Consider the following 24,420-nt stretch of genomic DNA (forward strand, 5'->3'; position numbering starts at 1 on the left):
GCTGTTGTTTTAAAAACTCTAATCCTATTGTTATTCATCTTGCTAAAGTGTTAGCGTGGAGCTCCAGAAACAGTAATCCTCAAATAACACGAGACTCATTTGGGTGTTTATGTTTTTATTACTGAAAAGCCAATTTTGCAAATGGGCTAATCTCCATATAACTTGGTTTATTTTCCAAATGTTAGTCATTAAGTCCCAACACCAGGAGGCAGTTCTGCTCGGTATCATCTTTCTGTCAGATTGAAGACTGTTTCGCAGCCTCTGAGTGTTTGCTCTTTATCTCTCTATCTGCCTCCATGTCTGTCTGTCAGCAAGCGTCCATCGCTGCACACTGAACAATCCCTGCTAGAGTTTCTATATTTGTGTCTGAATAGGGTTGGATAATTAATCTCACATGTTTTTGGAAACTAGAGAGGAGAATGTATAGCGGGGAAAGCCTCTCTGTGAATGCAAATGAACTTGTCGAGTGCTAACGCATGTCAAAGTGCAGTGGAAGTGACAGTGTGTTTATTGCTTTGACCCCGGATCACTTCAGAGAGGTGAGGATTGAGTGTCGGTTGACAAAGGGTCTTTTTCCTCCCAAATCTCTCAGGTACAAAGTGAGAAGTTTGGAGTTTTTCAGGATTCAGACTCAGAAACGCCCTGCTGTGTTTATTGAAGTCTAAAGTTACCCAGGCATACTCAGGATGTAGCAAATTTTATAAAGCTGATTAAACTTTATCTCATTTTCTGCGCTCACAGGAAACACCTGGATTTTTATTACTTGTATAAAACATACAGGCTTTAGCTCATCTTTTTTTTTTCTCATAAAACAGAAGCACTTCGAGCAACGGAATAACTTTCCGACTCTCCAAAATGTCGACTCTGACGTTCGTTCTTTTCACCTTTTCCACATTAAACACAGACGAGTTTGCAGCAAATCTCATTTCATCCTTCTGGGTCCCTAAACAGTCTGTCTAAGAAAGCGGAGGGGAAAACGGTGTTCTCTTTCCCCTTTCTGCCGGATTAAGGCTTCCTAAATGAGAACAAATTCCACCTCCTCCTCGCCTCCGTTTTAATTTCCCAGAAGGATTGCGCTGCCGTGGCTTTGTATCTGCACGGCCGAGGTGAAGGATGAGGATATTCATACTTTGGCTGCTTGGCCCAATTTATTTTTTGGGCAAACTTCTTGTGACTGTTTAATCCTATTGGCTTACATTGGATTTGCTTTAATATGTTTTCTCAGTTTTTGAGATTCATCATCATACCTCAGTTACAGAGTCTCATGAACAATTTGTCATCTAGGACCAAATTTGCATGTAGGTTCAGGGTATTTGATTAGCAGCCATGGCCATTGATCATCTAAGTCTGTTAGATGTGAAATGACTCTTGTGTTGTGATAAGTGTGTCCTTAACTGCTGAATTTGAGAGTTAGGTCATTTTTTCTGATGCTATTCTTAATCTCAAGGCTGGCATAAGCTGCTGGGTCGGGTAGAAGTGATGAATTATGTGACACCACATATTTTACTTGTCACTGTAGACTTGCCAACCGCTTTCTCTAAACCCTTACATGCATAATCTTTGGACCATGTAAAAAAGGATATTCAAGAAGCAATGATACACATTTATCAACACATCTGGTGAAGAACCAGCACAGTCTCACAGCCAGGCAATTTTCTCCTAGCTGGAGTCCTCTGCTGATGCACTGTAACACTGAGAGCAGCTTTTGTCCTGGTTAGCACAGCTTGGCATCACATTTTAACACCTTCAGCACCACTATAGCACCATCTTTCCATGTGCAGTTTTTCTATTGTAGAGTCAGTTAAAGAAGCCCCGTTAGGAAGCTTCGAGCTGAGCATTCATAGCCTAACCAGCTTAGTGACTGTCAAACTGAGGACATTGGGATTGACAAGTTGCTAGCCAATGAGCACTGCCTGGATAATCCTCATTTCTGACTCTAAAGACTTCTGACTCGACTCCAAAGTCTTCTATGCAACCAGAACTCTTTTGGCACCAAAGAAAGCGCTTCAACATTTGCTTCACTTATCACACCCAGAAAGTTCATCGTTTTCTATCAAATATCAGGTTCGAATGAAAGGAAACGGCGAAAACAAATGGGAGAAAAATCTGTCTCTCTGTCGATAGCCGACGACACCGCTATTCTGTCACGGTGAACGGATGGGAGTCGGGCGCAGACTGAAAGTCACAATTAAACAGTTCTTTATTCACAAAAATACCAGGTGCAGAATATATGCAGGTGGGGAGAAGTCGGGGGTGCCAGGATCCACAGGTCCTCTCACACTCATATTCCAAACACAGTTCCACACGCTCCTTCCACACTCGCTCGCTCCGCTGGGGGGAAATCTTCACACAGCCACGCCAAACAACTCACGCTCAGGGTTCCAAAACGCAGGGTTAGAGGTTTACAAGAGACGGAGGTCACAACCAGGAAACAAACTCGCGAAGGAAAGCTTTTCTAATTTTCACAAAGCCGGGATTTTACACTAACGTGTCTAGCACAATCATTCAGCGACAAGAGACTCCAAGTCCCGGCCTTAAGATGTGGCATAGAAAGATTCAAGATCTTTCATTTATCACGTGCATAATTATACAAGTACAACACACAGTGAAATGTGTCCTGATACGCGCCTTGACTGTGCAAAAAGAGAGAGAAAACATTATATACAGTAAGTAAAGAGGACATTATGTGCAGGCAGTGAATGAATTATATACATTAAGATAATTAAATTAAATAAACAATCTGGAAATTTACAGTTCAAATTTGGGAAGCCAGAGGATCAGGCGTGATATGAGAACGTGATAACAACGAGTCTCGTCTTAGCCAGTTATGGTTGATTGGGGAGGGGGCATGTCCTGATTTAACACACGGATGGCCTGAGGGTGCCCAGATGGTGCCAAACCTTCTGCCTGATTGCAGAAGTTGGAACCGTTTATTGCTGGGGTGGAACGGGTCCTTCAATATCTGAGCTGCTCTGGACCAGCATCTCCTGGTGTGAATGTCCTGAAGCGGGGGAAGAGCAGTCCTGCAGCAGCGTTCTGCTGTACGGATCACTCTCTGAAGAGCTTTTTGTCCTTGACACAGCTGTTCCCATACCAGGATGTGAGGATGCTCTCCACAGCGCCTGTATAGAAAGTCCTGAGGATCTCTGGTGAGACCCTGAACTTCCCTAGTTGTCGTAGGTGGTACAGGCGCTGCCTAGCCTTTTTTGGACTAACATGATAGATGCGTGTTTGGAAACAGGTGTGTGGGGAAGGCAGAGCGGCGAGAGAGAAAAACGTTAAAACAAACACATGTCGCCTTGTAGGGCTGACCGGGCAGACACAGGGACCATGACATATTCTTTTTGTTCTACTTACTGTCTTGCATATTTTGTCAGTTTTTCGAACAGAAGCATTAGCTTTGATCGTCCCGGGCATGCCTGGTGGATCAAGGCATTGACGCCAGAGCTCGAGCTTCTCTCTGTGACACTAATGGCTACTGAAAGATTACAGCGTTTGATGCACTGGGTTGAGAATACGTTGGAAGGCCAGTGGTTTGCATGCCTGAAAGGATTTGGTGGCATCTAACAGTCATGTTGCAGTTGTACCGAGTCAGTCTGTGACAGTGGGGCTGTTAAGGAATATATTGTGTCAGTTAGGGAGAACCCAATTTTTAAAAATGGACACGTGTGTTGTGAGTAATTGGATGGCATGAATGCAAGTGAGTATTTATGCAAAATACGTGAGCGTGAGTAGAAGAATGACTAAGAGTATTGTAAGGAGATGAGTTGAGCTGCAGCGAGTGAGTAAGACAGCGAGCAGGAGATGATGTCGATTTCTTGATGAACACGGAGGAGGTGATAAACGCAGAGGGATGGACTGGTGTGTGTTTGTGATGACAGGTGGCATCGTAGTGTGTTTTCTGCTCACGCGCTCAGACACTACACACACGCACGCACACACATGTGCCATCTGTAGCCTCCCAGCAGAGCGACTGGTCAGGCTGAGTTTATCGGTTAAACACAGAAACCACTCATGTATTACAAAATCGGAACATTGTAGCCTTCAGCATCCCCCCGTGTGCGCGTGCGAGTGTGTGCGCATTACTCACAAGGACAAAAATGTCTTCACAGAGTCACACTGTGGGAGCTTGGCTTGCATTTAGGGACGAAAGCTGTTATCAATAAGGAAAGCCATTAAATTAGTTGACTCGGTTTATAGTTGAGGGTCAGACGTGTAATTTAGAGATTCGAGGTCAGTTTAAATCCTGGGAGAATGAGCGTAAGTCTGTTTTCTGAAGCAACAAAAACACTTGAGAAAACAATGTTTTAATGGACAGTTTTGAGTTTGTGTATTCAAGAAGCTTGTTATTGACAGATGTTCAGTGGTATGCACAAAATCCGAGAGAATTTGGGGACCACGTTAGAACATTTATGTCCTTCCTCACATATTATTTTTCCAGTCAAGCTTAGACAGCACTGTGTGGTGCCCCCATTGTTGAACCAACAGGGAAGTTCTTCAATTGGCCACTTAACCTCCTAGGACCTGGCGTCCACATATGTGGACGTCATATTTTGGGTTGTCTAGACTAAAATACTAAATTTTGCTCTACAAGGGCCTGATATCCATTTACGGGGACATTATACTGCCACTGTTCTATTGAAATTCTAAATGAATATCCTCATATGTGGCTCTTGGAAACAAAAAACAGGTTAAAAAAAATCTGGTAATTCTTTGTTTTTATATTCATTGGGTCCCAATATGTCCAAATATCAAAGAGAAATTAAAAATGTATGCCACGGAAGAGCTCGGGTCTTAGGAGGTTAAAGTTGGTTTTGCAAATCACACAATCCATTGACTCCCATGTTAAACTGTCCACAGCAGAAACAGTCATTCTCCTTGCTTGGTACAAAAACAATTTTAGCTTCCACAGTTTTGTTCTCACTCCATATGTTTTCTTAATGTACATGTCAATAGTTGAGCTGTATCAATAATTAATAGACTTATTTTTTTTATGATTAGGCGTGTAGCCTGTTTGTTAAGTGGTATTTGGTGGGCAAACGCACTCTCACTCTCAAAGCGTAACGTTTTACGCTAGGTGACAAATCGTCAGTATATTACGGTTCCGGCCACCCAACGTGTCCCTAAATTACGAGTTCAGAAAAATGAGGAACATGAGAACCGTTTGGAATGAATCTACATGTACGTTTATTTTACTTAAATCACTTTGGAAAACACTATCTAACACGATTGAGGTGGTGGTTAAGATTAGGGATAAGGTTAGGGCTGGAATAAATCTATTCGATTTCATCCACAGTCCGGCGTGTAGCATAGGAACGCGGAAGGTCACCTTTCGCGTTCTCGTGGAATGCCTTGGGACGTGACGAATCGTCAGTATATTACGCGTTGGGAGTGCATAACCTGTGCTAATTCAAGTCATACATCTGTATGTGATTTATATGAATGTGCAATATGAATATTACCAAATTATTTGAATTCTATGGTGGAGGAAACTATGGCTGCACCTTGCTAAACAAACTAGCATGCATTAGCTCATAATTTATTCACCTTCTTCAAGTATGCTGACTTTTGGCTCCATAAAGACAAAACAACATCAGCCAAAATGCTAAAATCAATGTGGAACTTCACAAACCAGTGAGCAACATCCATTATTTACACCTAGTTTAACTAGATACACCTAGGAAATGATGCACAGATCAAATGTAGCATTCAAGGTGTGTGCGCCATCGTTTCTGGCGTACAAAAGTCCTAAATGACTCATGAACAGGAAAAAGGATGTAACAGAAGAGAACTTCTGATGTAAAGGCTGCTGACAATTTTGCCTTGTATTCAGTGCAGTTCTTGTTTACAAAGGCAAAGGGAATTTGCATTGACGGATTTTCGGGTAATTATTCAGGATATACAGTTTGGCAGCTTTAGCTGCTTAATACATTAAAAGTAGATTTGTTTGGGTGTGAAAGAAAAAATGTTGCATTATGCAATTTTCTTTAGGCCCGTTGGACGATGATGCATGACAATACCTGTTAAATTTAGAGAATAGGGCATGATACCCTTTTAAAAACAGAGTACTGTCTTAGTGTTATCGACACAATGGCTCTCAGCCTGCTGCTGAGTCCAAAAATATTTTGCTGAGGTTGTTAAAAGGCTAATGAAGGAAATCACTGGATGAGACAGTGCATGAGATGGGTGCTGTCGGAGAAAAGTGGGCATGCCAAAAAGTTTATTACAGTACTTGATCAAACTTTACCACCTGAAAATGACTGAAAGAGAAGCTTTTGGAAGAACCTTTTAATGTCTGGAGAGGAAGGTGGAGCGCAGTGTTTGCACAGAGGGATCCAGACGAAAGGAAAGGGATCTGGTTAAAATAAAGGGATGTCAAAGAAGAAGGTGTGACGGCGCTCTGCAGAAACACTGAGTCATTCCCAGCTTCAGCTTCGCCTTGCAGGAGGTGAATGTAGCAACAGCTCAAAGTTCACTCTGTAAATGCTCCTGTGATATGTTCCAGATGTGCTGTAAGAAGTTAGCCACAGGGGTAATGCAATACAACGCAGCACCATGAGCATGTTAATGAGTTGTAATGCATTTGGAGAGCAGAACAAGGGTGCATGCTTACAATTCAGCACTCCAGTAGCTTGGGAAAGAGGTGAGAAGGAATTCGGGGCTGTGTGAAAAATTCCCATTCCATGTCTGGATCTTATTTATTTTAAGTGGTAATCTGCCACATCCTCATTTGTGTTAAATTTGGCAGCGCTGGGTGAACGAAATGGTCACTGTTCTCAACAGTTTTCTTTGCACTTACCGTAACAGAGATTACTTATCTGCGAGGGTGATACTGTGACACGTTTATTTGTTTTGCTTTAGCTGGTTTCTCAACTGAATGGAAATTATTTTTAATCAGTGAAATCGCATCTTTGTTTTCCCAGTTAGGCCTGTTAGAAATTTTGCTAGCCGCCCCGTTTCCATAGACTGTACAGAAAAAAATGCAAGTGCATGTTGTTATTGCACATAAATAACAGACATATGGGACTAGCATAGGCCAAGCTATCCATTTTAGCTGCTGCCTGTGCTGACACGCCCAGACTTTAATCTTTAACTAAATCCACACAGATGAGCTATAACAGCAGCTCACCCCCCATACGAGTGTTATAAAGGGAGAAATTAGCTACTTTGTACTAAACCTTTGTACCAAGCTGTAAACATGTTATTTTGTTGAAGTTGGGGATTTTAACAGAGGCACACATGAGAATTGTCTTAGAGCCTCTAGTGGCCACTGGAGTAACTGCAGTTTTTGACACCTCTGCATAATCGTTATTTTTCAGTTGCCCATTTCTCATCATTTAAAATATAGCGTTATTGTTACTGCTGTTAGGTTAAGACCACACGTTAGGTCTCAACTTTGTTCAGTTTTAAAGCCAAAAGGTGGAAAAACAAAGAAGGGGATGCCACACCGCGCTGCCACAAAGGGCCATAGGTCGGACTCAAACCCTACTGCACTCCGACCGTGTGGCATATGGTCACCTGCTCACCCAGCGAGCTGAACTGGCACTCACAGTCTCACCGCTTAGTCATTTTCTTTTGCAGTTAAGACTGTAGCGTCCTCGCCTTATAGATTTTGTCAGGTGGTTATATATGTAAGATGAATATCTGTAAAGACTTTCCAAATGAATTCATAAACTTTCAATAATCATAGTCTCCAAACATATTTAGAAACTTGAGAAAGTGCATCCAAAATAGAGATGCAGACCAGTTTAATCTTAACCTTCAGCTTCTTTCATCTTGTAACTTTTGCAATCAAATCAAACCGTAATTATAAAAGTGACAGACCTGGCTCCTTGGGGCACACTCCCTTAATTTTCTGAGGGGGGAAATTGCACAAGTATTAGCTTACACTGAATTTTGTTAAATTATGAGTTCTTTGTGCTATAGAGTGGACAAAAAAGTTGCACATTTCTTATGAAACTGTTTAATTCTTGAAGCTCCTGCGACTTTATTATCCACCTCTTCACCTTCCTCTGCTCTTCTTCTACTTGCTTATTAACCTTCACATGCACTTCCTGTTCTATACATGACGGTCAGTAAGTGCATCCATTAATTGCTTAAAATGTTAATTTAAACATCTGCTCTTGGGCCTCCAGATGGAATGCCAAGCATTTTTGCCCTTGAGCAAGGCATTTGCCACGGACAGCTGCATTTGGAGGGCATGAATAGCCGGTGTGGTTAATGAGTGATGTGAGGGGATGGAGAGGAGGCTGCAGGGCTGAAGACTGAGAGACTCTCCTTAACTAGAGTGTGAAGAGACAGACCCACTTCATTAAACGGGCTGTCTGTGCAAACACTCACTGCCTGCAGGACTGGCTGCAGTGACTGAGGGAGTGAGTATAGCCATCTGCATGCAGCCACACACACCAGACACACACAGTTTCTGTGCGCCTCGCTCTCCCTGTTATTTTATGAGCCTTTCTAGGGGAGGACAAGGGAGGGAGAGGTGGAGGAGCTGGGTGGAAGTTTGATGCTATGAATAAAAATGCCATCACCTACACATCACCGTCGGCACTAAGACTTTACAAGTGAGCACTTAAGTCCATTTCTCACCGGGCATGTAAAGTCGTCTGTGAACGCATGCAGAGCAAGACCAGAGACAAAAGGAAAATAAGTCAGAAAAGGAGAAAGAGCAGATTTTGTACACCCAAGGCGAACGTATCCCTGTTTAAACACAGAAAACCTCATCTGTCCCCTGAGCTGTCTGAGAGCTACTGTAAATTTCACAACATTAAAATTAAAAGCATTTATTTTTTTTTATAAAATGCTGCTGTCTTTTCATAATCATGTTTTTAGAGGTTTTTGCTGCCGTAATAGGCGTATTAGTTAAATAACTTGGGGCCTGTTAATTCACTGAGCTTAGAGAGTCTGCGTCTGGGCAGCTTTGGGCTTTGACTGTGTTTCTACTTTGCCTGCTGGTGTAAAATTCTGAATTTTGTGGCATTTCTTTGGCAACTGATCCTGTATGATTTCTTTACAAATATGTTATTGTTAGCTGGATGAAAGTACAAAGCCATTGTCCTTAAATGTTTGCAGATTTAAAGGTGTCCTGGGAGAGCCTGGTCTAAAATGAGCCTTTATTTTACCTTGTTATGCTGTGTCTCCTGTCTGTCTGTATTTCCACTTTTAACCATCTAATAAAGGCAAGAAAAGCTGTTTAATAAATCCAGTTTACACTGTTAGAAAATAAAATATCCAAATGGTATTTTTTTTATAATTTACTAAATGACTTTTGCTCACCTGTTCAAGACCTTACCTATAATCACCGCTATGATTTGTAAGATTTGATCTAGAAACATCCTCACATCTGTGCACACTGATGCACAGGAGCTTTGTTTTTCCCTCACCGTAAAGACAAAGAGACCAAAAAACTTTAAATCAAGATGTCTGCATCAGATACAGGAGAGAAAACAAAGCCCTGCTGTCAGACTCACGGGGAGACTCTTTGAAAACTACTACCTAACAAGCTCTCTGCCTGCACGCTAATGCTGTTAGCCATCAGGAAAATCATCAGTCAGCAGTCTGAGTCAAGCTAACCGTCTAGACGAGCTCCAGTCAAAACCCACCGATTAAGTTTCTGTGCGAAAGCCATAGGTGTGTTTATCGTTTCTGGTTCAAACGCATTAAACTGGTCATGGTTATCTGGGGAAGCTTGTTTTTGTTTTAAATATGCATCACTGTGGGGAAGAACTCTGATTTATGTGAGTCTTATCTACGAGCTTCTGACCAACAAGCTGCTAAAGGAATATTTTCATATTCGTTCCAGCTTCCTCAAGAAAACTTGTCTGATAGGTCAGAGGTCAAACTTTGCTTCAAAACAAAAACCCTAGAGCTCTTATGGATTTTCTGTCTTACTCAAGGACGGCACAGCCAATCACGTCCCACTTCTGCCGCTCTTTTATTTTACACATATCAGCTCCGATTCTTCTTATTCCAAATTGCCTCACTTGCTGCCTTGAAAGGATGAGGCTTTGTACATCATATATTACTGCTGTGCGAAATATTTGTAAAGCACTAATCAAAACAGCTACTAACGCTTTCAGACACTGTAGAAATAATAAGAGATACATGTCAAAACAAGGACATGAAGAGCAGAGTATAAAAAGGCCAACAAGTGAATAGTGAGTAATGATTTTTTTTTCTTTCACATCCTACATGTTCTGAGTGCCGATGCTGGAGGCAGTCTGAGCAGTATAGCTGATTTCCAGTGGGTTTTCCCGTCATAACAGCCAGACAGGAAATTTAACAGTGTTTCCCACACACTTAGATTGTGTTTGTGGCGTTTAGGATGAGGCCGACCTCTGTGTGCAGCATCCACACGCTCTTAAATTATTATTAAATCCCTTCTTTAAACAGGTTGTTTCCTTGAGTTCAGGATCTATTCCTAGAGAGAGAAACAAACTGACTTATAGATAATACAGATGCGATATAAACCTGATATAAACCATATAAACCTGTGAAATGAATAGTTAATTCCAAACTTTGCAGAAGAGCTTCATAATGTTTCTTTTTTTCTGATGTAAAGGAGGCCCGTCAAACCTTTGCAAACAAGAAATCCAGTGCACACAACATCACACAGCTTCCAGGTGCACAGAGATGCATGCATAATGATGATATTACAACTATAATAAAGTGCTGACAAAATGTGTAGATTAAACAACAATTTTGCAAGTAATAAAAAAGAAAAAAAAATTAAATAATACCATAAAATCTCCTCTGTCTCAGCCTGAGGCATTTCAGCAAACACTGGAGCTGGACCTCGACCCTAAAGCACTCACTTTTTGGATTATCTGCTTTCTTAGGCAGTGAATTAATAATCATGGCGTAACTGTTTTCTAGCAAGCAAGGACAAAATATTTTATTCAACAACAACAAAATCCAGTATTTTTGTGCACTATAGCTTACTCTAATCTGATCTGAAAGCAATCGATTTGATATGAATAGAAAATGTTTCATTTTCAAACCCTGTTTTGACGATGGGCTCGTCACATTTGGTGTATGTGGTCTTGAATCTGTTCAACCAGCTTGCATCTGAGCAGACAACCTGTGCAGCTTCTTCAGGCCCAGTTATTTATTTTAGCTCCTGCATAGCACAAAGAGATGATTATCATCACATACACACACTTACAAGTGTATTCATATAGCCAGACATCCACTTTTTACTCATTTCGACCCTTAAAAGTGTAGTTAAGGTGCTGAATAACATGAGTTGATGTGCAGAGTATTTCACAACATGGCCTTGGATAAACAAAAACACACGTATTACTGATTACACACTCACACACAGACTTGAGATGTTGTAAAGCGGACGATGGGTGGACAGAAGGGTGTCGGCTGGTAAAGGATGAGTCTGCAGCGGTGGTGGGAGGTCCACGCTGAGGGCAGAGACTGATGAAGTCTCTCGGTGCGCACGGTGGGATCCCTGCAGCCTCCCGGTGCTTCATCCTGCCATGTGTTCATATTCCTGTTATCTCTGCCTCTCTCTTTCTCTCTGTGGTGTCCCTCTGACTCCCAGACGGAGAAGCCTCATGTCCGATCTCATAGATTCTGTTCACGCTACAGTTTCCTGCATCTGATTCTCTTTTCATTTACCCACACATACTTGAGACAGAGCTGATGTTTTCTTATCATCGTGAAAAGAAACAACATGCGCATGAAGTCCAGTGACTATATGGATCGCAACGTGGGGTTAGATTTAAGCAAAGATCATTTTTATATGAATGTGCAGACGTTCTAGAGTCACACAAGTCTGATCCATACGCCGTTTTTGAGGTTGAGTTGTTTAATATCATACTGCCTTGTGAGCTGCCTGTTGTTGCACAGCCCATCCAGATACCGGCTCTAAATCTAGGCAAACAGTTACATTCCTCATTAATTACAATGCTGCATCAGAGCACATTATCCAGCTGAGACCGTTTAATCCTACAACAGTATTAGCTATAAGGACAAAAACCCCAAACATTTCAAACAAAGCCAGCCAGCTGAGGTGGTATTTGGGGAAACGCCTCGATTCAGTCGAAATCCAGAAGCTCAACAAAACATGTTTGAGAACGACAAATATGCTCTTCCTTTGTTGTGGTTTCACAGTATGGGCGTGTCCCCTCAGCTCCTCGAGCAGTTGGAATCAAAGTATTTATGAAAATGCATTCAAGAATAGATAAATCTGTCTCAGCAACACAAGGCAGGACCTGTTCTTGCATTGTGGGAGTTTTTATTTCTGTTCCTTTTAACAACAGGAATGCATTGAGTTACTATTGTGTGCCAAACAGCAAGGAGGGGAAGTGAAGACAAATTCACTTCCCCTCCTCATTAAATATTTGCAGTAAGCTGGAAGTCCCACCTATAATCAGTAAAATGCCTCAAATCACTAATAAGCAAATCAACAGGAACATAAAAATCATCCTCGGTCTCAACAATTCAAAGTCAAAGTCGCGCACAGCTGCTGTTTTGCAGGATCATAAATCTGAACGTGCATCTACTCTGATTCCCCCACAGGTACGACTATGTGGAAGTTTACAATGGCGGTGATGAGTCTTCGCCCATGTTGGGAAAGTTTTGCGGGAAAATCGCGCCATCTCCGATCATCTCCACCGGCGGCCAGCTCCTCATCAAGTTTGTCTCCGACTACGAGACCCACGGGGCGGGATTCTCTGTTCGCTATGAGGTCTTCAAGACAGGTGTGTAGTTTCAAACAGAACTGCTGTGATGTCCTTGCTTTATCTGCTCAGCAGCAGTAAAAGCATGAGCTGAATGGCTCTGCTGTTTTACATAAATCCATAAATGAATGTGCTGAATACGCCTGGTGAAAAATGGCCCCTTTAAATTCAAATGTAGTTTTAGATATCCAGGTGATTGTTCTGTTGCTCTTGGATCAGTTTTATATATCACCTTGTCATACATAATGGGAAAAAGTCTGAATTGAACACCATTTTAGCCATTTAACATATTATTAGGGCGGAAAAATGCAGGAGCAGATGACAAATTGAACAAAATCGCTATACCTGCCCTCTGTGACTGAAAGGCAAATACAGCCTATATTTTATGGTAGTTATGGTAGCCACTTATCGCAGTAATTTTGCAAACTTAGTCGAATTTTAAGCTCCATTGAAGCAATCATATTATCTGAGATTGCATATAAAAAAGACCGCAATCATGTGACCTGTGTTTTTGCTAAAATCATCTTGACTACGAATTTATGCTTTTGGTAGATGAATGTAGCAAGTGAGGGACACAGTGACTTTTCAGTAACAATGTAGCCATGCCCTGTGGCATACCCTGCGTCTCCTCTCTTTTACTCTAAGTTAGTGTTGTCAGCGTTAATCTCGTTAAAATGACGTTAACGCCATAACGGCATTAACGCGGCAAATCTCCATTAGCGAGTTAGCACGGATTGCCCCGTAGGTGGGGCTGCACGGCGTCAACGTATTAGCGGGGTTAGCTTGTTAACGCATTAGCACCGTCCAGCCCCACACACACGGCAATCCACGTGTGTGTGTAACTTGCAAATGGAGATTTACCGCATTGATTCGGTTATGGTGTTAACGTCATTTTAACAAGATAAACACTGATGGCACTACTCTAAATTTAACTATAATTTAGCAAATGAACATCAGATTGTATTTAATAGGATGTAAAACTAGCAACTCAGACCCTTAAACCCATTAGGAGAATATTTTTTTAACATTGTAAATTAAGTAATGCACTCAGGTTTTTTGTGTATCCACATTAGTAGCCATTAGTTACCCCCTGGTGGCCTTTAATAGGAATGCAGATTCGAGTAAGTTTTGCACTGGCTCCACTTTTCAGACCCAGAGGTTATTTTTATACAATCTATGGATTACTGAAAGGAAGTAAAACAGGAAGAAGTTGGTCAAGTAACCATAGCAACCACAAGTAACACAAAAAAGCTTCCCGGTTAAAGAAACATACTTGGAAGAGAAAATAAAAGTAAGCCATTATGAGCCCAACCTTGACCTAAACTTAAAACTGGGCAGGAAAGCACAGTGAGTGGAGTGACCTTTAAATGAAGTGATTTACCAAAGACTCTGGAAAAAACACTTTTTTTTAATAGTGGTGTCAACATGTTTGTGATACTTGCTTTGTAAAGTTGATGAATTATAAAATCAGGAAAGTCTATCCTTATTGTGATGATTGTGTAGATGCTTCATGTGTATTATTTTTGCAGTGAGTAAATAACAATTTGTATGTTAATGTAATCATGACAGTAACAGAGATAAGAAATGACCTGAAAATAATCAAAAGTATGGAAGTGCATCTATTATTAACACCAATAAGCATTAAAAGGCGTGCAACTTCACTAACCTGCTGCAGCGTCAACAGTCAATAAAACCTGGAATTCACTCCCCGCAAGAGGCTTTCTCTAAAATTAGGGTTTAACAATATTTTTGGGTTTGTCTGCCTGACAGCTGTAGCTGAACCTCTGGTACAGTGACCTCTATAGCTGCAGGCCAAACAAACTCAAAGACCCAGAATTCATTGGAGGAACACCAAGTCCCAGATGGACAGGATGCTAGCAGGATAGACCTACATAAACACTCCCTCTCAAGGAAGGAACCTTGCTCCCATGTCCTACATTTGTATCTGGTCTTTCCTCCAGGGTCCATTTGAGTAGCCGCCAAAATGACAAGTCTCCTGTGACCACTTCAATTTTCACCAGTGGGGACTGGAGATAAATCAGATAAAAAGGGAACATGTGTGAGATTCCCCTTCGTTTTTTGTTTGTACCCAAGAGAGCAATAACCATTCAGAAAATAACGGCATCCAGAAATAACAATCCCCAGGTGGATTTAAGTTAGCAAGTGCTCCATTGTACTGTGAAAAATGGATAGGCAAGTGCTCTTTTGTTCTTTAACGAGGTGCACGGCAGTACTATGAGGGGAGGTTAGAGGCCCAGCTCCAACTGAAGCTCCTCCAGGCTCTTCACTTGTCTCTTCTCTAAACTACAAAGTACGGCCCGACTCCTGACTCTGAAACTTTAAAAATATGCTCGTATCAACTTTAATTTCAGGGTACAAAGTGTAGCCGTGACTGATGAATGACAGGATGTCATTAGAGAGTCGGTGTAATAAATCTTTAAAAGTGGGTCAGCAAAGTATTAGCATGGAAGGAACACTGGTCCTGAGCATTTTTCTTTAAGGATCTTTTTAAAGATCCACAAAAAATTTGTGCTTTGATCTTAAATAAAGTGAAGATTAGGATTCGCAGGCTCTTATGAGCCGACTGCTTGAAGAACAGATACAACTTCTTATAATTTTATCTGAGATGGATGGTGGTAATGTTTTGGTTAAAAACAGGCTAGTTTTTAACACAGTAGCCGTGCGATGTCACCTTTTCCTGCCTTTTGGCCGTTGCCCTCTTTTTTTTTGTGAAACCAGGCATCGTGACTGAAAACAGCTTCTTGCTCATTTATTTTACACTAAAAGGCAATTTTCTTGTATTCATTCAATTAAATTTAATATTTATATAGGCTGTTATTATATATCACAACAACAGTCACCTCAAGGCACGTTATATTGCATGGTAAAGACCCTGCAATAACACAGCTGCATAATAATACAGTTGGCGACAGTGGGAATGAAAACCTCTGGCAGAACCAGGAGCAAGGGAGGAAGAATATTAAATAAGACTTAAAACTAATGAGAGAGGCTATAAACTCATTAGGTCATAATTAGGTCTTATTATGAGGCCATAAATCAAGTGAGAAGTCGAAACCGTCTCATAGGCTTCTTTTTTTGTTCCTTACTGACCATTAGAATGAACGCTGGGTTTAGCTAAACTTTGTAACTAATAACCCCAAATATATATGCAATTTAATTAAACAGACCCTTTAAAAATGGTTTGAAAAGTCTTGCACTTTGCACTGGAAACAGCTGCAGAGACGTTTCACCACAAGGTCTATTTAGTATTTCTTCTGCGGGTGATTGATCTTAATCATCACCGCTCTTCATCGCTAGGTTTTCATGGAACTGTGCCAAGAGTTTAATTTAGACAAATCATAAATCACTACCAGAAAACTGCCATCGTTAAAGAACGTGATCAGAATCTTCTCAGCAGCTACTAAACGCACCTTGCAGTGAGTATCTGAAAGATCGTTTTTCAAAGTAAAATTGCTCCGATTTTTCTCATATTACTGTTACGTGTCGATTAAAAAAATGAGGGTTTAACTGTGTGATGTATGAAGCGAATGAAGCGTAGTTGTCAGATCTGTGAGTGTTGCCATGCTGCTGTTGTCCCACCTTTTAACTGTCAGTGAAACTGTTGTTGTTGTTGAACGCGTCCAGCTGCCATGTCTCGTCTGCAAGCTACTGTTCAGCACCAAGACGAATGCTTCAGAACAAGCTGTTTCAATGTGCTCACACCCATTTTTATGTTATTGCACAGCCTGCACATGCACGTGTTAACATCTTATATTGCTTTTTTTGCTTCTGCGTGTGTGAAAATCAGTCTTTGTTGGTAACGCGGTGCATTCATTTGGTTTCCTTTGTGCGTATGAAACAGACAGGTGTGTGGGACCCCAGGCTCATTTAGCTAATGGGCTGTTTGTCCTTGGAGGCAACAGGGGTGACCTGCAGATGAGATGGATGCTCTGGCATAGAAGAGGGCCTGTGAAACTAGGGCACAATACGCGTGTGGGTGGGAGCATGTGTTTGTGTGTGTGTGGGTGTGCTGGCCTCAATATGGGTCCTCTACCTCCTAACAAGTTAAAAACAGCACTTGTACTCACTCAGGTAATCCCCCTGCCATGTCGCTGCCTGGCTCCTCACCACATTTAAAATCCATTACAGTCAGAGCAGCATATTGTGACTCACTGCTAAATGGAGCCACTGCTCTGAGCAATGCTCTTCTTTGTCTTCAATGCACGATTATCTCTCTCTGTTTTTGTCCTTTGAGCGCAGATCTTTTCAGATCTGTGCACCCTAAAGTATCAGAGGGACTAGATTAGGCAAAGGTTTTGGATATTATATGTAATGTAAGATTTTTTTTTTCTCGCTGTTGTTATGTGCACTTTTTTATCCTCACACAATAAAATATGTGAGGATAAAAAAGGAAAAGTGACGGAGATGACGAGGTCTCTTTGGAAGCACTGCTCCTGTTGCATTTGAATTACTCCCTGTTATAAACGTTGACCAGTAGCCAGTATTAAGTGTTCTGTGTTAAAACCTTTCAACCCAAGGTTCATTTTGAGAAAGTGGATGGGGTTTGAATGAGAGAAAATTTGAGAACAAGCTGCTGTGGTCAAAAAAATATTTTTAATGCACTCTGAGCAGCTGACACACAAAGTTCAGGTCGTTTGCACCACATGTTCTTCCTCAGATGCCTCGGGATGTTGCAGTCTCATCCTGGGGGAAGAATTCATGGTGCACAACCTCATGACTGATTGAAAAAGCGACACTCATGACCTTATGTGCCACCTTCAGACTGCAGGTTCTCTCTCAAGCCATCTCTCAGCACCGGTGGTGATCCTGAAAGTTGCTTCAGTTTGACGCTGAAGTTGTTGTTTGCCGTCCTTGTTGGAATCACATGTTTTAGGGGATTTTCATTATGTGTTTTAGTTGCAGGAAGGTTGGAAATGGTGCAGAATTATTGACTATTTTAAATCAGCTGTGCTACTCGTATCCATGAGCTTTTTTCAGGCGTTTTTCTACAAGAGTGAAGACTAACAAGATTAACTAACAAGCTAACGAGCTGTTTGGTTCCATTTGTAGTCCAAAGCCTTAACCATACCTTCAAAAACTTCAATTCTATCATGTTAATCTCAGTTTCTCTTTTATATTTAATAGAGATGGACCGATCCGATATTACGAATCGGTATCGGTCTGATACTGACCTAAATTACTGGATCGGATATCGGAGAAAAATAAAAAATCTAATCCATTAAATATCACGAAAGCACCTCACAAAACTTGCAACACGCCGTAACTCACCTCAGAACGTTAGCACGTCGGAGCAGTATGCATCACGTGATAGAGCGGCTGTGGCATGCGGGACCTGTCGGTGGTCTGGATAGCATGTGGAGCTTCGCTAGCAACCCGGCATTTCATCTCCGACAAAGTTATCCCCGAGAAAAGTAAAGCAAGTGTGTAAGTCCATCTCTGAATGTTTGTAAAGCATTCCTGCGTTAAGCTTAACAGGCGACTGCCTCTTCTTGCTGCTACTTCAATCATGAAACTGCTTAATGATCAGCTCATCGGCTTTTCTGTCGCGAGTCCGTGTCTCTTGTTTGTTTTTGCACCAGAAAGAGGAAACCAGCGGATAAACAACAGCAGCACGTTTAAGCTTGATCAGCTGTTGTTAGAATTTATTTAATATTACTTTCTACACCAGGATCTTTTTCTACGTAGCTGACGGCTGGTAACTGTGCAGGGGCGGATCTAGCAAAGTTTAGCCAGGGGGGCCGATAGGGCATGAACAGGGAAAAGGGGGCACAAAGACATACTTTTCTTTCTTATTCTCATTTAAAATGTCGAGCTTTTAATAAATAATTATCCGAATCTTACACCCAAAGTTTTAATTTGATGTAAAATGAATAGAAGTCAATTACTGTATATAGTGACTATTAAGTCTAATATATATACCCTAGTAAGCTATAGTACTTTTTCCTTTGGGAAGGTACCATCTGTGCAGTCTGCAATTTTGTTGAAGAAAGATGTTGAATCTATTTAATATTTCTTGAAAAATAATTGATTTCTGTGCATTTTTTTTTCACACTGCATCAAATTAAGGTTGATTACGTTGATTAAGCATCATGAGGTGGAGCGTGAGGGGTGGTTCCCTATTTTTTATTTATTTATTTTTGTTGTTGCTGGGAGTTGGAACCCTATTAGTTAGGTTGCTTAATATTTATGCTAAGTACTCTTTAAAATACCAGAATAGGGAGGATGGTGTAGGTTTAAGTTTATTAGATTGATCAGTATTGCTGAACTATGAAATATATATTTTTTGCATATAGGTATAACAGAATAGCTTTAGTGTAGTTGTTGTTTTAAACTTGAGTATGAACTTATACAAAATGCAGCAAGATATTTTAAAAAAACTGTTTTGTTGATTAAAAAACACTGTATCGGATTCATATCGGTATCGGCAGATATCCAAATTTATGATATCGGAATCGGTATCGGACATAAAAAAGTGGTATCGTGCCATCTCTAATATTTAAGCAGTATTTGCATTTGAATTAAGAAAAGCATATGAAGTCTGTAAAAACAGGGGAGCATTAGCTGTTTGTCTGAACACCATGAATGGCATGTTTTTCTTTTCTTGCAAAAAAGTCCTTGTGGGTGTTCTCCGAATGACTGATTTTATCTGGATAAAAGGCAGCAGTGATGCAGTGTTGCTATATCATCATAAAAACATTCGTGTGCAATCTGCAATGTGGGAATTTCACACAGGAAACTGAGGTTCCCTTTTTTTAACCGACATCAGCGTTATTTTCTTGCACCCATGACCACCGGAGCTACTCAACATTATTAAATGTGACTTTTTTTTAAGCCAAGCAAATTAAATGAAAATAAAACACTGGGTTTTAGTATTTTCCCTTTATATGAGAGACTTTTTGCTAGATTTGACATATGTCTCCACTTACCTTTGCCTAATTCTGTGTATCAGTCTGTGGCTTCGTCCCTCATCTCCAGCCCTCTTTCCCCCCTGTCATTAGTACAAGAAAATCCCTAAACACTGCCACAAAAAGCACCAACCCTCATTCAGATGACATGTTCTGTTTGGCTTTAAAGATGGCACTAATGAGTGCTGGGCTGTAAAGCTCAGTCGCATCCGTCTTTTGTAACCATAACCATAACTCCACCCTCTGCAGACCGCACAGTGCATTTCATTTAGAAATGATAGCCAAGTGAGGCCTCTTCAGTGTCCTGGAACTATATTTGTCCCAACTCTCCTGTTTCACTACAGCTTTTTCAAACCAGAAACACATGTTTGTCTTTGTGGTTTGGTAGACAAGAGGGGGGCCGATTTCTTTCCTCTCTCTCTTTCTGATGTGACCTCAAGCCGCAGCTGATTGAAGGGTCATTGATTGAAAAGAAGATGAAAGTAAGAAGAAGATGGATGGACAGAGGATGGATAAATGGGAAATGAGAGCACCATGTTGTTAAAGGAAAGAATGCACTCGTGTCAGTAACGTAGCACAGTAACACATATGCTTTTCACCAAAACATTGTTAAATATGGAAATATACACATACTGAAGGGTGCAAGGGTTTTTGTCTTTTTTTGGTCTATTTGATTGTTTGTTTAAGCTGGGCTTTTTCTCATTTTCAAGACATAATAGTCCAAGTTACAACATCCAGAACTGAAAAATACAAAACAAACAAAAAACATTGAAGTACCAAAAACTGTAGTTCCTCAAGTGGCCACTTGAGGCTGCTTCCATGTCTGTGCAAGTAGACAACCATATATATATATATATATATTGGGGGTTTTTTGGTCTCCCTAGCCTATTTCTGCCTCCACAATAAAAGCACGGTGGGTGAAAAATTAGAGGCATGCCCATTTTAACTGACAGCACCATCTACAGGGCCTCGCACCCACTGAAATGATCTGACACATAATTTGATTCACTCTGTAATGCAGCCCATCCAAAAGGTTTGTGCTCTACTGTTTAATTAGTCCTTTACTAATGCACCCATACAGTTTAACAATGGCGCTTGCTAATCAAGCTCGCTAACCTCAGCTGATAACTTCACCCTCTCATGTAAAAAAGACAAAAAAAAAAACAAATTGATGATGTCATAGTCATAGGGACTATGCCCATCTTTTATATACAGTCTATGGTTAAGTCATATTTATTCAAACGGGTACAGCTTTCGAATTTGTTTGGTTGTAAATTTGATTTTTTAACATAAGGAAATCTTAAACTCAAAGAGCACAACAATGCACAGAGGCAGAGGAGGAGAGGTGAAAAGAGGCTTGTAAACAAAAAGGCTGGTGGTAATGGGGAAGTACAGGACTATAGATACTCTGAGAACTCACTGACTAATAAAACAGAAGTGAAATAAGTCAGGTTGTGGAAAACCATCTTAAAGGCAGGAAATACAACAAAGGCATGCAGTAACAGAACAAAACACACTAACATAGGTGAACATAGGGAAGCGGTGAGAAGAAAAGATGGGGCGGCAGGGAAAAGTAAAAGAAAAGCAACACAAAAACACCAGAAAAATAATCACAGGCATTGCAAACCATGGCAATTAAAAATAACCCACATTGATTGATGAACAAACAAGTTGCATTATTCATTTTTATCTTCATTAAATCAGATTAATTTCTGTCCTTGATCGACATACCGCAGCACAGATTTCTCAACCTAGATTTGAGAAACCCATCTGCACATTTCACACAGACACACACATAACTCATGCGCACACACACACAGTCCAAAGTGTGCCAGCTGAGCAGGAGTGAAGCCTCCCTCATCCCTCGCCGCCCATCTTTCCTCATCATTTATCATGTCGGCCTTTTAATGACACCACCTGTGTCAACAGCGAGGGGACCACTTCAGTGTGTGCGTGCCTCTCCTTGTGTTTCTATCAGTGTGTGGATTTGCGTTTGCAGGCATGCTCAGATAACATGCAGGTCACATCTGGACTGGCAACACGAGAAGCCCCCCGCGCCGCAACACACTCATGCTAACACACACGCACACTTTGTTCCTGCCTCCGAGCAACGCTTGACCCGCGTCCACGCCTCGTGTCCTCCTGTCTCGCTCGGAGATCAGTCACTGTCTCGTAACCTCGCTCATGTCACTTTGCAACAAGCAAGGTGTGAACCGCCCCGCCGCGTTGACCGATGCAAGCCGACGCAGAGATTTTACATGAGCAGTGTAAACATTGCGGATGTGACTGTGGAGAAAACAGCTTGTGTACAAAAGATGGCACTGACATAACAGCTGCCAAGCTGGCCCGCTGGTCTGTTTGGATGAGCCTTGTGTCACGTGTTATTACTTTGAACTGGGTCGTCTGTGTTAAAAAAAGGTTTGTCTAGATAATGTGAAGATCTAACAGCGCATGTGATGTTTTCATGCAACTGTTGTGGGTCAGACTCTGAGGCTTCATTGTCCAGTGGACAAGAATCATACTTTCTAAAAACATCTTCCAGGAATTTAATTTGTAGTCAAAGCTTTGCTCAAACCAAATGTTTCTATTTTCCCTTTAGCTCGTAACATTTTTCATCCTTTTAGACTATTTTGGTCGGTGTTAGCCAGTTTTGTTCTCACTTTATATATAGTAACTGCAAAGACAGCTAAGTTAACTAAGAATAAATATAAGGACTTTAACTATTAATTAAAGCTTATTACCAGGAACTTATTGTAAAGCGTTGCTCTTTCTTAAAACCTCTTTGTCTAAATGTCAATACTCAATATATTTATGTACTGTACGTGATTTGTGCTAGAAAATATCCATAAATGCTGTTTGCAAAACTTAAAATTAATGCATGCACTAAAAGCTTTACACATAAAACAGAAGGTAAGCAAATATGTTTAAGAAATAGAATCATAGGCTCATTATGACTTCCTCGAAAAACCCATAAAGTAAATTTAACATCTGCGTCCTGACCGTGCAAGTTTCATTATGTTATTAGTTGTGATTGCAAGATTAGTATTGTGTTGTCTGTTAGTGTGTCTCTGGGTGCGTTGCTGTTTGTTTGCCATGATCAGTCTCACATGGTCTGGGATCTTAAATAAATTCCAGTCAAACAACCCCACCCCAGTCACAACTCAGACTCAGTGGGCTCCGACAAGGGAGGGGACCAATCACGACGCAGCAAATTGGATGGAAATTGCATGAATTTTGTCAACAAAACAAGGGGTTTATTTTTTTTCTCTCATTAAGAAACAGCATGTGTGTGTGAGTGGGGGGCTTTTTCTGTATAAAACAGGTATTTCAGATTCTCCTTATTTTTGAAAATCATTTCCGGTCTTAGAACTTATTACTTCCTTTTTAAGATGTTAAAGCTGCAAAAGTGTTTGGACCTGCCAAAGTTTCAGACACAGGAAAAGGTCAAAAGCAAATATATTCAGTTGATTTCCAACATGTCTATCCTTTTTTTTGCCACCGTAACAACTGAAAAGGTCAGAAATCCAAACTGCTGAGGATTTCGTAAACCGTGCCAACACAAACAGACCAAAAAACCACCTCAAAAGGCCCTCTGTTGAAGCTCGCGTGGAGGGATTTTGAAGCAGATGCAAAACATTCTGACATTTTGCTTCTCATTCTGTAAATGTTTAATTTTTTCTTTCTACGTTGCAAAAACATGAATTTTATTGTAAGAAATAAACTACAAAACCAACGTAAGGGCGGACACATCATGACCCCTTACTGCCTTACTGCCCCTTAACTCCACAGAGTTTACGCCGTCGTTTAGCTGAGGATTGGTCACCTCTTGACATTTTAAAGCCTCATCTGTATCTTCTCACCTTGCAGGTCCTGAATGTTCCAGAAACTTCACGGCTCCCAGTGGAGTCATCAAGACACCGGGCTTCCCTGAGAAGTATCCCAACAACCTGGAATGTACCTTTATGATCTTTGCCCCCAAGATGACAGAGATCGTGGTGGAGTTTGATAGCTTCGACATGGAGCCTGACACCACGCCGCCACCGGGCGCCCTCTGCCGATACGACTGGCTGGAGATCTGGGACGGCTTCCCTGCAGGTGAGCGGAGGGCTGGGGTGCAACGGGCAAATGTTAGTTGAAACCTTAGAGTTTAAAACATGACTGAAAAGGAATTTAAAACTGAACTAGTGCAGACATGAAGAGAAGAGAGAGGATGATGCTTACAGCTTCAAAATAGTAATCATAAAAGAGCATTTTCTTAACTAGTCAGAAATTGTAAATGCATATAAAAAATGATTACCTGATAAATAATTTCTAAAGGGCATAAAGGATTTTTAATGTTTTATGAATTTCCAAGCACTCTTTTTACCCATTCATACACTTAACTTAAATGCCAGAAAATGGTCTTGTTTATGAATTAAAGCATGCAAAATAATCTGGAAAAGATTTTTTTTTTAAATTTACTGATTAATGTGAAAAGATGAAAGTAAAAAAAAAAAAGCAGGGCTGTTTCTCCACAGATGTGAAGCAAAGTTACAAAAAAGGGGGCGCAGATGTAGATGGAAGTGAGGAAATTGGGAGGAAAAGGGACGGAGAAGTGAAGGAAGAATATAGAGAGTTGTGAAGCAGAGGAGAGGAGGATGAAAAAGGTTTGAGACAGCTTCCCCCTGTGGATGCTGACAGAAAACAGACAGAAAACAGGCAGAGACATGTGGATGTGAAGGGGAGGAGGACCGTGGAAAACAAGTATGGATGCCTTCCCTGCTGGTGAGATGAGTCGGGATTGAGTGACAGAGGTGAAA

At 41.0% G+C, this 24,420-nt stretch overlaps 1 protein-coding gene across 2 annotated transcripts in view; it reads left to right on the plus strand.

Annotated features, from left to right (window-relative positions):
• Positions 1-24,420, plus strand: part of LOC113011172 (neuropilin-1a-like) — a 108,266-nt gene that overhangs the window by 32,690 nt on the left and 51,156 nt on the right. For both annotated transcript variants that reach the window (XM_080293069.1, XM_026150583.2), the window contains exons 3-4: positions 12,535-12,716; positions 23,489-23,716. In XM_080293069.1, coding sequence (XP_080149195.1) covers positions 12,535-12,716; positions 23,489-23,716 — 410 coding nt within the window. The remainder of the gene's footprint in view (positions 1-12,534; positions 12,717-23,488; positions 23,717-24,420) is intronic.

The sequence above is a fragment of the Astatotilapia calliptera genome, chromosome 18 (assembly GCF_964374335.1).
Source record: "Astatotilapia calliptera chromosome 18, fAstCal68.1, whole genome shotgun sequence".
In the NCBI taxonomy this organism is placed as follows: Eukaryota; Metazoa; Chordata; class Actinopteri; order Cichliformes; family Cichlidae; genus Astatotilapia; species Astatotilapia calliptera.